The sequence below is a fragment of the Propithecus coquereli genome, unplaced genomic scaffold, assembly GCF_000956105.1.
Source record: "Propithecus coquereli isolate 6110/MARCELLA unplaced genomic scaffold, Pcoq_1.0 Scaffold209, whole genome shotgun sequence".
In the NCBI taxonomy this organism is placed as follows: Eukaryota; Metazoa; Chordata; class Mammalia; order Primates; family Indriidae; genus Propithecus; species Propithecus coquereli.
In genome coordinates, this window is record NW_012145967.1 from 344,828 (window position 1) to 359,808 (window position 14,981).

General features: G+C 39.7%; 1 protein-coding gene across 1 annotated transcript in view; it reads right to left on the bottom strand.

The window, feature by feature from the left end:
- Positions 1 to 5,267, bottom strand: part of NFRKB (nuclear factor related to kappaB binding protein) — a 36,045-nt gene extending 30,778 nt beyond the window's left edge. Inside the window, exons 1-3 of the mRNA XM_012644269.1 lie at positions 5,173 to 5,267; positions 2,783 to 2,936; positions 141 to 342 (exon numbers count right to left, since the gene is read on the bottom strand). Of these exons, the coding sequence (XP_012499723.1) occupies positions 141 to 342; positions 2,783 to 2,917 (337 nt within the window). The 5' untranslated portion in view covers positions 2,918 to 2,936; positions 5,173 to 5,267. The remainder of the gene's footprint in view (positions 1 to 140; positions 343 to 2,782; positions 2,937 to 5,172) is intronic.
- Positions 5,268 to 14,981: the final 9,714 nt, after the last annotated feature.

Below are 14,981 nucleotides of genomic sequence, written 5' to 3' on the forward strand. Positions count from 1 at the left end.
AACAAAGTGTTATACAAAACCACTCTCTGCTGGGTCAGTATCTGTACGTGAAAATAAATAGAATAAAATGAAGAAAGAAATATCCACATAGGTGAATGCGTTCCTCCACTCCTCTCAAAAAAGAATCCTGAGCTACGGACCTCGAAAGAGCTTCTGGGCAATGTGCAGAGGGTTCCCAAAGCGGAAGTTCTCTCCACTGAACAGGGCGAGGATGAGCTCGTTTTGCTGCTCAATACTGTCTTCAGGAAAGCGAGGCAGAAACTGCTGGAGGTGTTCACGTTGAGAGTCACTTAACACTTCCTGCCATGTTGAGAGGCTGACGACATCAAAGAATATCTCAGGCTAGGAGAAATAGAAAAAATAAAGAAAAGAAAAATAAGTTTTTAAGGATTTTTTGTGTGTTTAGTACATACATAAAATTTACCATTTTTAAGTACACAGCTCAGTGTCTTTAAGTACATTCACATTTGTTGGGCAGCTATCATTACTCTCCAACTTTTTAAGTTTTTTAAACAAACTAAAATTCCAATGATCTTTACTCAATTCTCAAAACTTAGAGACTATTAAAGACTAAACATAAACTATAGCCTACACCCAACAGTACATAACAATCCAGAGGAAAATGATCTAATAGAGAGAATCCCACTTGGTAGCCACCTCTGCCAATAAAAGCATGACAGCGGACACGTGAGTTCAGCTTAAACTGAGTGGCAGGAAAAGGTTAATATGGCAGGAAAGAACTTGAGGAGTTGAAGGTGCCTGCTAAGAGTGAAAAGAAACAGGATGGAGTTCCATTTTCAACTTACTAGTTATATATTGGGTAGCTTCTGTGTGCCGAGTACTAAGCTAGACGGGCATATATACTGTCTGGAGGGGAACAATTAAACGTGCAATTACAATGCAGCTTAAGAAGTGCTGACGTGTACCAAAGCACACATGCCACACTTATGTGAGAAAACACCCACTAGACCAAGTGACATTTAAGATAGTCGAGGGAGGCCAGGCATAGTGGCTCATGCATGTAATCACAAAGTGCCGTAATCCCAGCACTTTGGGAGGCCGAGCCAGGAAGATCACTTAAGGCCAAGAATTCAAGAGCAGCCTGGGAAACATAGTGAGACCCGGTTTCTTAAAAAAAAAAAAAAAAAATAGCCAGACATGGTGGCACGTGCCTGGAGTCCCAGCTGCTCGGGAGGCTGAGGTGGGACGATAGCTTGAGCCTAGGGGTTCGAGACTGCAGTGAGCCATGATCATGGCACTGCAATACAGAGCAGGACCCTGTCTCAAAAAAAAAGGAAAAAAAAAAGACAGCAGAAGGGTAGAGGGACAAGGAAAGGGAAAAAAGATACACTGGAGGAGGTCAGAAATCCAAAACAGAGCAAAACCATACAAACTAAAGGAAAGTTAACAGAAAAGAAAATATAGCAGTTACCGTGAGGGGAATGGAGAGGGATGAGATGCGGAGGGGTAGGCAGTAGGTTTTTATTTTACATGTGGTATATTTATATTTATATGTGGTATATTTTACTTTCATTTTTTTTAAAAAAAAAGTTTAGGCAACATTTGGCTAGAGTAAGAACAGGGAGGGAGAGTAGGTAGCAAACAGTAGAGAGAAGCAAAGGACTTGTAAACATGTTAAATAGAGCCCCTGACAGGTTTAAGCAGGAGACAACAGAAATCCAACCACCTACACCAGGCATCTTTGCATGAATGTATCAAAAACACCTCAGACTCAATGTCCAAGGTCTTCCCCTGCAAACCTATTTTTGCACATCATTTTATTCCTTGCATCTATCTCAGTGTCTGGCATAGAGCAGGTACTTAATAAAGCAAGCATTTATGGACTAATGAGCAACACAAAGAGATTTCCTTCAAAGATGCAAAGAAAACATGAATGGGAAGTATAGATACCAACTGCAGTACAGCTGTTACTGCGGCTGGAAAGGGCACGCCCGTGCCTTTCACTTTATCTACAATGTTTGACATATTATGAAAGAAAAATGTGAAACAAATATGACTAAATGAATTATCTCCTAAAACTGGGTGCACAGATGCATGTTTGCTATATTATACTCTATACCTGTATGTTCAAAATATGGCAAAACAAACAAAACATATAATAAATGTTTTCACATACATCGTAGCTTACACATAATATACACTTAATAAACGGTAGCCACCTTAATAACGATGATGATTACAGATCTTGCCTGTGAAAGTGGCCAAAAGTGCACTGATAGCCTATCCAGGGCATGTACTATTATTTAACTAGATGGCTACCTTATGGACAGAGAAAATATGTTTGGATTTTGTTTAATGATTCACAACACGGTAACCATTTTCATGTAAACACAAATGTAATTCTGCTTTTAAAATATACAACCTTTTTTAATTGATGAAAATTATCTTGTTAAAAATGAGGCTTATATTATCAAGTTATTTTGACATGTTATTAAACATTCAGAATGTAGCTTATATTTTCTTCCTTAATCAGAATATTAAACAGACTTCACACTTAAAAAAAAGATCACTCTGCCTGTAATGTATAAAATGAACAAAAGGGAGCACAAAAAATTGAAAACTAGTAGAGAGTAAAAAGGTACAGGGGTGGGGAACCTGCGGCCTTGGGGCCACATGTGGCCTTCTGGATCCTTGAGTTCGGCCTTTTGAGTGAATCCAAATTTTACAGAACAAATCCTTTTCATAAAGGGATTTGTTCTGTTAAGTCTGGATTCTGCTGAGAGGCTGCACTGGAAAAGACTGCCACAATGTTACCACTTACATCCTCCAGAAGGTCCTCCGGCAGACTAACCCTGGTGCCTCCCAGCAGGCAATCCTCCATGATCCGCGCGCCATGGCCATCTCCACACGGACCAAGTTCCAGGGGATCAGTCAGCATGTGGTCTAAGGAATCCATTGTTTACTCCACAGGTACTCTAGACAAATATACGCATCTTGAGACAAGGCAGAAATCCCAGGGATCTTCTTGATGCAAACACTCCTCCAGAAAAGTATCAATCCCAAATCTATTCTTACACCCTAACTACAGCCAAACAGCTCTTCTCTCTCCCTTCTACCACCACATTCCCATTGGAACTTTCAAGTCTTACCTAGTAGGACTCTTTTCTCAGAATGCTTCTACGGTAAATCTTAAATTCATAAATTTCTTATACCTACATTTTATAGATGAGTAAAATGACAGTAAATGATAAACGGATCACACATTACATAATTTATACTTCCCAGACCAATAATCTCTCTACAACATAATCACTTTAATAAGTGTTCGTTTTTAGCAATTCTTTGTTCTTTCATAAAAGAAAGTTCACTGAAAATCCACATACACTAAAGCTCAGACACTAATAGTAACAGTTACTTCACGAGGGCCTATTAAGTGTCAGGCCTTTCATATATCTCATTTAATTCTTACAACCATGCAAGGCAAGGTTATTACATCCATTCTACAGATATTAAAACTGAAGTTAGATAATTAAGAAGTTGCCCAAACCCAGAGGCTGTACCAAAACTCGGGTCTACCTGCCTGCAAACCCATGTTCTTAACAGTATACATAATACCTCTTGCATAAATCTGCAAAATTTAAATCACGAAAAGGAAGCTTCTTGATATGACTTTGTTAGTCCACATAAATTCCTGAGGTTCCATGCATCTAACCATGGCAACCAGTAAAATCAGTGGCCAGTTTGCCCTTAGTTGGTCCATCTGATCTTTATAACCCTGTAAAGTGATGCTATTTTTCCCCTTCATGTAATAACACTGATCACCTTTAGAAAAGTACATACTAAAATATTTTGAGAGAGTACCTCACAAGGCTGATGGCTGGGATCAGGTGTAAAGCTGACAGCATAGGACTAAATGCTAACAGGACCACGGGGAGCTTGAACTCAAACTTACTCTACAAACACTGACCAAATCCATTCTCTCTAGCTCCTATTCCTACCAAATGAGCTAACCAGCATACCGAAATGGAAAAGGAAAAAGGACTTAACAGTTGAAACACCAGATTTCTAGCTCAGGTCTGCCAATAATTCTCAGTGACATTCCACAAATCTTACCACACCAGGTGACCATTTCCTTATCTGTAAAATGAAGGAGAACTGGACCACATCCTCCCTACCGTTATCTTCAGTTCTGGAATCCCGCACTGAATAATCTCTAGATGAGTGACAATTTACATTACTCAAGTACTTCTCATTTCCAAAATTCTCACATGATAAAGAGCAAACCTGTAATAACTACATGTAAAATGAAGGACCATTCCGCTAAATTATTTCGAGTTCTCCTGAAGAGATTTCAGATCTACATAAAGACACAGCAGAAAGATTCCTGTTGATCAACGAAGCTGGGTGGTCCGCAAGCAATTGTGCCCGTTTAGCACACGGTGAAATGACTTCCTGAACATGCCTGGTGCCTAAATAACTGAAGCAGCTGAGAAAGCACTCAGCACATGAGCTTAGTGAAACTTTAAAACATGAAAAAAAAGTAGAAGAAACCTGATGCTTAGAATAAAACCCCCTTAATAGAACTGGCACAGAACAGAGTATCAGCTGCAAAGTCAGTGTCCTCCCTGACTCTGAGGTCCATCTCTATTCTACACAACTTGCTCCCAAGTTTCTTCAGTTACAGTGGAGTCCAGCTAAACTAAATCTACTTCAGTGATAATCTTTGCCCTGCCACTATTCTGAACAGGATCTCGAAATACGAACAGCAGGTAGCTGCCAGGGAGCTGGAACCCCGGAAGCCAAGGATTTCTGAGTCTTGGACCTCCTTACTTCACCAGTAAAGCCTCTCCCAATGGCCTTTCCTCCGCACGTGAGCTAACTTTCCCTCCTGGACCCTCCCCAATACAGAAGCTAAACCCTTGGCTCCTTCCGGAGCAACTGCCGGCTCCAAATCCGTCGCCCCGGCAGCACACGCCTCTCTCTCCGACCCCGCCGAGGCCCAAGGGCCGGGTCCCGCCTCTCTAACCTGCGCCTGTCGCCCTCGCCCCTCCCCCACATCGTGCCTGCACCTAACCTAACTCCCACCCGCCCCGGCCGCCCCGCTCCTCCTCCCCTGGCCCACAGGGGCAGCGACTGCGGAGACCCAGCTGCCCCCTCCCTCCGCTCTCCGGGGACACTTTAACCCTTTCGCCGCCGCTGGCCCGCCCTCACCTGAACGGCGGGCGCGGGTCTCCTAACCCGCTGGCCTTCTCCGGCCGCGAGCTCCCGGACGCGCTCGCTCCCGCAAAACGTCTGGGTGCGTGCACGCTCCGGGCGCGGGCGGCGGAAGGGGCGGGGCTGCGCGGGGCGGGACCTGGCGGGGCCGGGGGCGGAGCTACGTGGGCGGGGCGGGGCGGGGCGGCGCGAGTGAACCCCCGGGTCCTAGAGCGCCCGGTTGGGTGTTTGGGATGCAGTTTCCAGCCGGCGTGTGCGTTTCATCTGGTTCTGGAGCTTCCCGAGGGCACAGACGATGTCGGTCTTCTTTGCCTCACTGTGAATTAAGGCTCCATAGCCCATGAGTGAGTGCAATTTTATTAACTGCCACTTTACAAAGAGCATACCCTGCTGCCCAGACACTACGCTATCCATACTCTTTGTACTGCAGCTATATGAGCTGTGCACTATTAGTGCCCATTTGACAGTGAGGAAATCGCCTTTTCTCGAGGTTCAGTGAGGAGATCATAGACCTCAGCCTATGTCCCCAAGTGTCCTTATTTCTCCCTCCCTTCCCCGGGCCCTGGATGTCCAGGAAAAAATGACACACATCGGAAAATTGCATTTTCAATTAAACTCTATAATGTTCCTCTTGTTAAATATCTAGGTCTCTTTCCTTTTATTCTCTGGGTTTTATTTAGAATGACTTCAGACCTGGTATTCCACAGTTACTCCCACCAGTCGTGTGGAGACTGCATGGAAATGTCAGCGAAGCCACAGGCCAAGCTAACGCTCCTCCCTTGTTGGAAAATAGTGGTTTCCAATCAAAGCCTATCCTCTGTTCCTCTGCTGGCTCCATGAATGCCCTTAGTTCCTGTTAGGTCGTTGGGAGGTTCTTGAATTAGAAACCGCCAAGCTAAGAGGCAGTGGAACATCATTCCATAGTTATGTCAGTATTTCCCTTACCTTGGCGCTGTGACCAGACTGGAGAGAGCAAAAGGGTTAAAACAGTGTAAAATATAATTTTTAATAGACTTTGTTTTTTAGAGCAGTTTTAGGTTCACAACGAAATTGAACAGAAAGGTCAGAGATTTCTCGAATACTCATACATAGCCTCCCCCGTTATCAAAATCCTCCTCCAGAGGTGGAACATGTCTTACAATTGAACCTACATTCACACGTCAACATCCACCGTCACAGTATAACACAGAGTAGTTTCACTTAATTAAAAATCATCTGAGCTCCACCTATTCATCCTTCCCTCTCCTCCACCCCTGGCAACCACTGATCTTTTTATTGTCTCCATAGCTTTGCCTTTTCTGAAATGTCATTATACCTTATAATGTATACAGTATGGAATTATACAGTATGTAGCCTTTTCAGATTAGCTTCTCTCATTTAGTAATACGCATTTAAGTTTCTTGCATGTCTTTTCACGGCTTGATAGCTCATTTCTTTTTAGTGCTGAAAAATATCCCATTGTTTGAATATGCCACAGTTTTATATTTGCTTACTGAAGGGCAACCTGATTGCTTCCCAGTTACGGCAATCATGAATGAAGCCAACTGCCAAACTGCTTTCCAAAGTAGCTGTACCATTTTGCATTCCCACCAGCAATGAATGAGTGTTCCTGTTGTTCCACATCCTCATGAGCATTTAGTGTTGTCAGTGTTCTGGATTTTGGCCATTCCAATAGTCTGCAGTGGTATCTTACATTAATTTTAGTTTGCATTTTCCTGCTGACATAAGATATGGAGCACCTTTTCATATGCTTATTTATGATCTATATATATTCTTTGGTGAGGTGTCTGTTAAGGACTTTGGCCCATTTTTTAATAGGGTTGTTTGTTTTCTGTTAAGTATTCTTTGCATATTTTGGATAACAGTCCTTTATCAGATGTCTTTTGCAAATATTATCTCCCAGTCTGTAGCTTATCTTTTCATCCTCTAGACAGATTCTTAGAGCAGGAATTTTTAATTTTAATGAAATCCAGATTATCAGTTATTTCTTCATAGATCATGCATTTGGTGTTGCATCTAAAAAGTCATCACTAAACCCAAGGTCATCTAGATTTTCCCCTATGTTATCTTCTAGTTTTATAGTTTCGTGTTTTGTATTTAGGTCTGTAATCTATTTTGAGTTACTTTTTGGTTTTTGTTTGTTTGTTTTCTTTTCTTTTCTCTTTGAGACAGGGTCTTCCTCTGTTGCCCAGGCTAGACTGCAGTGGCATCATCATAGCTCACTGCATCCTCAAACTTCTGGGCTCAAGCAGATCCTCCTACCTCAGCCTCCCAAGTAGCAGGGACTACACGCATGTGCCACCATGTCCACATCTGGCTAATTTTTTATTTTTTATTTTCTGTAGAGATGGGGGTCTCGCTATTGCCCATGCTGGTCTCAAAACTCCTGGCCTCAAGTGAACCTCCTGCCTCAGCCTCCCAAAGTAACAGGACTATAGGCATGAGCCACTGTGACTGGCCTTGAGTTACTTTTTATGAAGGGTATAAGGTCTGTGTCTATATTCATTTTTTGCATGTGTCTAAGTGTTCCAGCACTATTTCTTGAAAAGACAATCTTTTCTACATTGTATTGCCTTCATTCCTTTGTCAAGTATCTATTTAATATAGATCCATATTATCTATTTATTAGTGTGAATCTATACTGTATTTATATACTATCAGTATAGATCTATACTATATGTGGGTCTGTGTTCTCTATACTGTCTCATTATTCTACTCATCTATTCTTTCACCAATTCACACTCTCTTCGATTACTATAGCCTTATATTATGTCTTGAAGTCAGGTAGTGTCAGTCCTCCAACTTTGTTCTGCTTTAAAATTGTGTTGCCTATTCTGGGTCTTTCACCTTTCCATATAAAATCCAGAATCAGTATGTTGATATCCACAAAATAACTTGCTGGAATTTTGATTTAGTGCATTGAATCTATACATCAAGCTGGAAAGAACTGACATCTTGACAATGTTAAGTCTTCCTACCCATGAACATGAAATACTTTCTCTATTTAGTTCTTCATTGATCTCTTTCAAAGTTTTATAGTTTTCTTCATATAGATCTTATGCATATTTTATTAGATTTATACCAAAGTATTTCATTATGGGGCATGCTAATGTAAACGGTATTGTGTTTTTCATTTCAGTTCCTACTTGTTCATTGCCAGTATATAGGAACATGATTGAATTTTTTTTTTTTTTTTTTTTTTAGGGACAGGGTCTCACTCTATTGCCCAGGCTGGAATGTAATGGCATGATTATAGCTATGGTCACCTCGAACTCCTAAGCTCAAGGGACCCTCTTGCCTCAGCTTCCCAAGTAGCTAGACTATAGGCCACTGCTCCCAGCCATGACTGACTTTTGTATATTAACCTTATACCCTGCAAACTTGCTATAATTGCTAATTAGTTCCAGAAGTTTTTTGTTGATTCTTTTGGATTGTCTGCATAGATAATCTTGCCATTTGCGAACAGAGTTTTCTATCTTCCTTGCCAGTCTGTATAGCTGTTATTTCCTTTTCCTGTCTTACTGTGTTAGCTAGGACTTCCAGTACGATGTTGACAAGCAGCAGTGAGAGGGGACATCCTTGCCTTGTTCCTGATCTTAGTAGGAAAGCTTTGAGTTTCTCATCACTAAGTATGTTTGCTATAGGGTTTTTGTGGATATTCTTTACCAAGTTGAGAAGTTCCCCTGTATTCCTAGTTTACTGAGAGTTTTCATCATGCATGGGTGTTGGATTTTGTCAAATGTTTTTTCGGCCTCTACTGGTATGATCATGTGGCATTTCTTCCAAGCCTGTTTATGTGATGGATTACAAATCGTTTTCAAATGTCGAACTAGCCTTGCATAATAGGATAAATTCCACTAGGTTGTGGTGTATAATTCTTTTTATACATTGTTGGATTTGGTTAAATAATATTTCATTGAGGATTTTTGCATCTATGTTCATGAGATACATAGGTCAGTGATTTTTTTAAATATCTTTCTCTGCTTTTCATATTAGAGCGATGCTGCCCTCAGAATGAGTTAAGAAGCATTCCCACTGCTTCTGTCTTCTGGAGATTGTAGCAAATTGGTATAATTTCTTCCTTAAATGTTTGGTAGAATTCACCAGTGAATCTATATGGCCTGGTACTTCCTGTTTTGGAAGGTTATTCATTATTGATTCAATTTATTTAATAGATATAGGCCTGTTCAGATTGCCTATTTTATCTAGAAGTTTTTGCAGACTGTGTGTTTTAAGGAATTGGTCCATTTCATTTAGGTTATCAAATTTGTGTGCATATATTCATAGTATTCCTTTGTTATCCTTTTAATATCCATGGGATCTGTAGTGATGTCCCCTCTTTCATTTCTGATATTAGTAATGTGAATCTTTTCTCTTTTTTTCTTAGCCTGGCTAGAGGCTTATCAATTTTATTGCTCTATTCAAAGCACATTTTGGTTTTATTGGTTTTTTGGGTTTTTTTTTTTTTTGAGACAGGGTCTCACTTTGTCGCCCAGGGTGGAGTGCAGTAGTATGTATGATCATAGTTCACTAGAGCCTCAAACTCCTGGGCTCAAGCAATCCTCCTGCCTCAGCCTCCCAAATAGCTAGGACTACAGGTATACTCCACCATGCCTGGCCAATCTTTAAAAATTTTTGTAGAGTGGAGGTCTTGCTGTGTTGGCCAGGCTGGTCTCAAATCCCTGGCCTCAAGCAATCCTTCTGCCTCAGCCTCCCAAAGTGCTGGGATTATAGGCATGAGCCACCACATCTGGCCAGTTTCTTATTTTTTCTATTGATCTTCTGTTTTCAATTTCATTGATTTCTGTTCTAATTTTTATTTTTTTCTGTTTATTTTGGATTTAATTTGCCCTTCTTTTTCTAGTTTCCTAACATAAAAGTTCAAATCATTAATTTTAGATCATTCTTTTCTAACATATGTATTCAATGATATAATTTCCCTGTAAGCACTGCATCCCACAAATGTGTATGTTTCATTCTCATTTAGTTCAAAATGTTTCTAAATTTCTCAAGAGATTTCTTCTTTCATCCATGTATTATATAGAAGTATGCTCAATCACCAAGTATTTTGAGATTTTTCTAGCTTTGTTATTTTTAGTTTAATTTCACTGTGGTATGAGAGCAAACACTGTATGATTCTTAGTCTTTTAAGTTTGTTAAAGTGTTTTATGGCCCAAAACGTGCTCTATCTTGGTAAATATCCCATGTGCTTGATAAGAATATGTACCTTCCTGTTATTAGATGAAGTAGTCTACAGATGAGTTTATCTGTGGTGTTGTTGAGCTCAATTACGTCCTTACTGATTTTCTGCCTGCTGAATCTGTACCTTTCTGATATGGGGTATTGGTCTCCAACTGTAATAGTGGATTCATCTGTTTCTCCTTGTACTTTTATTAATATCAGTTTTTGCCTTACGTTTTGATCCTCTGTTTTTAGGTGTATACACATTAAGGGATATTATGTCTTCTTGGAGAACTGACTCCTTTATCGTTATGTAATGTCCCTCTTTATCCCTGATAACTTTCCTTGCTCTAAAGTCTGTTCTGTCTGAAATTAATGTGGCTACTCCCACTTTCTTTGATTAGTGTTAGCATGGTATATCTTTCTCCAACCATTTATTTTTAACTTATAAGTCTTTATAGTTAAAATGGCTTTCTTGTAGACAGCATATACTTAGGTTTTGTTTCTTGATCCATTCTGACAATCTCTGTCTTTTAATTGGTGCATTTGGACCATTGATATTCAAAGTGATTACTGATATATTTGGATGAATATCTATTAATGTTTTCTATGTATCTCCCTTGTTCTATGCTCCTATTTTCATCTTCCACTTTTTCTATCTTTTGTGTTTTTAACTGAACATTTTATATGATTCCATTTTCTTTCCTTTCTTAGCATATCAGTGATACTTTTTTTACTTTTTTAATGGTTGTCCTAGAGTTTACAATATACATTTGTAATTAATCCAAGTACATTTTTCCACAACACTAACCCACTTCATTGATAGTGTATTTTTTTTTTTTTTAATGGAGGAAGGGGTATGGAGCTTCCATGCCCTCCCCAGGCATTCCACCCTCTAGGAACCTCACGTTTAACTATCCAGAAGCTCCATATGCATATCTTATAATAAATAATCCTGATTCCTCCCTCTCATCCCTTGTATCACTGCTGTCATTCATTTCACTTACACATAAACATCTATATACATACATTAGTATATATAATCAAATATATCATTACTATTATTTTGAACTGTCATGTGTTACATCAATTAAGAAAAATTAAGGTTTTTCTTTTACCTTCAATTATTCATTCTCTGAAGCTCTTTCTTTATGTAGATCTGAGGTTCTGACTTACTTTCCTTCTCTGAAAAACTTCTTTTAACATTTTAACTTTTAACAAGACCTGCTTGCAAGGCAGGTCTATAGGCAATAAATTCCCCGTTTTGTTTGTTGAGAAAGTCCTCACTTCCCCTTCACTTTTGAAAGATAATTTCACGAGGTATAGCATTCTAGGTTGGGTATTCTCTCTCTCTCTCCCTCTCTCTCTCTCTCTCTCTCTCTCTCTCTCTCTCTCTCGACCCTTTAAATATTTCACTACATTCTTTCCTTGTATTCACGGTTTCTGAAGAAAAGTCAGATTTTTTTGTTCGTTTGTTTTTGGCATTTGTGTATGTGTGTATGTGTTTGTTTGGTTGTGTTTTTTTTTGCATTTATCCTCTTTGTCCTCTGAGCTTCCTGGATCTGTGGTTTCATGCTTGACATTAATTTGGGGAAACTAACATTGTTTCAAATATTTTTTCTGTTCCTTTCTCTCTTTCTTCTCCTGGTACTCCCATTGTGCATATTTACACCTGTTTCATTGTCTCACAGTTCTTGGTTATTCTGTTCTGGTTCCCCACCACACTGCCCAGTCTGTTTTCTGTTTGTCTTTCAGTTTTCAGATATATTGAGATATCCTCAAGCTCAGATTCTTTCCTCAGATGTCTAGTCTATTAATAAACTCACCAAACTATTCTTCATTTCTGTTATAGTATTTTTGATCTCTAGCATTTGTTTTCTTAGAATTTCCATCTCTCTACTTACATTGTTCATTTGTTCTTGCTTGTTGTCTACTTTCTCTATTAAAGTCTTTTAAGCATATTAATCACAGTTGTTTTAAATTCCCAGTCTGTGAATTCCAAAATCCCTGCCATATGTATTTCTTGGTTTTGTTTGAGACAGGGTTTCAGTCTGTTGCCTGGGCTGCAGTGCAGTGGCATCATCATAGCTCACTGTAATCTCAAACTCCTGGGCTCAAGTGATCCTCATGCCTCAGCCTCCAGAGTAGCTAGGACTGTAGGCACTTGCCACCACACCCAGCTAATTTTTTGGTTTTTGTAGGGAAAAGGTCGCACTGTGTTGCCCAGGCTGGTCTCAAACTCCTGGCTCAAGTGATCCTCCTACCATGGCCTCCCAAAGTGCTGGGATTACAGGCAATGAGCCACCATGTGTTGCACTGCCATATCTAAAACTGGGCCTGATGTTTGCTCTCTTTCTTCAAACTTTGTTTTTTGCCTCTTAGTATGCCTTGTAATTTTTCTTGACAGCTAGACACGATGTTCCAGGTAAAAAGAATTACTATAAGTAGGCCTTTAGTAAAGTGGTGGTAAGGTGTGGGGGCAGAGGAAGCATTCTACAGTCCTATAGGAGGTCTCCGTCCTCTAGTAAGCCTGTGGCCCTGGACTACGAACTTCACAAGCTCAGTCTTCCCCCTCACGTGGGACAGGATGGCTAGAGTGGGCTGCGGTTGGGTATTTCCCCTTCTCTAGGTCAGTGAGGCTCTTCTAGAACTTCAGCAGGTTAGGCACTGGTTAAGTAGTTTTTCCTGAGGACATACCTCATTAGGAAGAATAGAATGCTCTGGTATACTTCAAAATGGTTCCTTTTCCCCATCTGCTGCTGGAAGCATGAGGAGATTTTTCTCCAATATTCACTGTAAGAACCTGGCTGAGCTCCTAGGGGTAAAACGCACAAAATGTGGGTCCTCTGCAGTTTTTGTCTCTCAGACGTGTCCGCACTGAGCAGGCGACAATTTGCCAGTTACAGTTCAGGTTTCCCTGCTCTGGCACTGGTTCTTGCGGAGGTTTCTGGCCGTGGGTTTTGCTTGTGGGTTTCTGTTCTCTAAGTTGTAACTCTCTGTATTCCCTTGTCTGTCTCTCCAGTTGTGGGGGCAGCAGTTTGTCCTGTGAGCTCACTTCTCTGACAGATCTAAAGAAGAGCTGATTTTTCAGTTTTTTCAGCTTTTACTTATTATTAGAATGGAGAGGAAACTTCCAAGCTTCTACATGTCAGATTGGAAATCATAAGTTGTAATATTTGGAAGAAAATCTTTTAACCGGCACAATAACTCTTGTAGCTTCACACATACAAACAAGAAGCATGTTTATTAAAAAAAAATATTTATTAATTTTTACACCTGCTGGGTAGCACAAGACTATTAACACTATAACTCACTGAATGTACAATAAATGTTCACATTTAAATAATAGGATGGGGTCGACATTTTCAACCAATGGGTCAGCTTTAGCTTCTCATGAAGTGCCTTTTAGACCTAAATTTCTTAACTCCTAAAAACTCTTTTTTGAAAGGATAATTCCAAGTCAGAAAACAATTCGAGAAGGTCAAAACAATAGGTTTTTCCAGAAAAGAGGAATTTTACATGATGAAATGTCTATTTCTGAGGGTACAAATCAAACAATAAAAACATAAAATCTATGTCCGACCTTCTCCAAACACTGACACCGCACTGAATGGAGTCCAGTGTCAGGGTGTCTTGAGGGAGGACACAATATAAACATTGGCTACACACAGGTTTTCCAAACTGGGTCTTCAGATGGCTTATAATCTGCCATTTGCTCCAATCCAAATGCTTTTGAAAATCTACAACCTTGGAATGAATGTGCAGAACACCTGATCTTAAAGCCATGTCACTTGGCTTACCTGCCACTCGCATCTCTGGTTGGTAATATACAAATTAGTTTTAGCGTCTTTATTTCATGTAAGGACCAAAAAAGGAGAAGAAGAAAACACTTTGAAGGGAAAGAGAAAGAGGTCTCTGTGTATTTTAAAACTTGAAATAACTGGCATAAAATGAACATTCCATTCAGTGACAGTTTTCAACTTTTCAGTAAGTTTATTCCTGAGGGGAGGGGAGATACCTTACTGCTTCAAAGTAAAAGAACCCAACAGGGCCAAATTTAAGTTCTCAAAACTAAAACAGGACCTGTGGTAAAGTCTAATATTCTTCACCCAGCAAGCCTCTCCAGACTGGACACCAGGATGTTTACAATGATCGCGTGGCGGCACTGTGGGGGCAGAGTCTGTGTTTTGACTCAAGGTCGGTATTTTCTGTTGAAAACATTGACATTACCTCTTTGTCGCCAAAGATACAGAGTCTGTTTTCAGTTTGCACACATTTATGGAGTAACTTTCTGAAGTTCTTTTAGCACCTAAAAGTTCTGAGATAACTATATCAATGAGGTCTCAAAAATAAAGTGCAAAATCTGCATATTAGTAAAGTTATTTCAACAGAATTGTTTACTTTTCAGATAGTTATCTTTAACATAAAGAAGCTACTTTACTTCTTAATTTATAAAACCAGTTTTTACCAAGAAATAGAAAAAAAATAAATTAGGTAATTTCATTTGAAAAGAAATTAGGCCTTTCTGTTCTGGAGTGATACATTCTACTATGCAATAATTATTCTAAAAATGTGTTAGCATGTCACAAAAAGTTGTTAAAATACATGCTGATTTTTTTAAATGT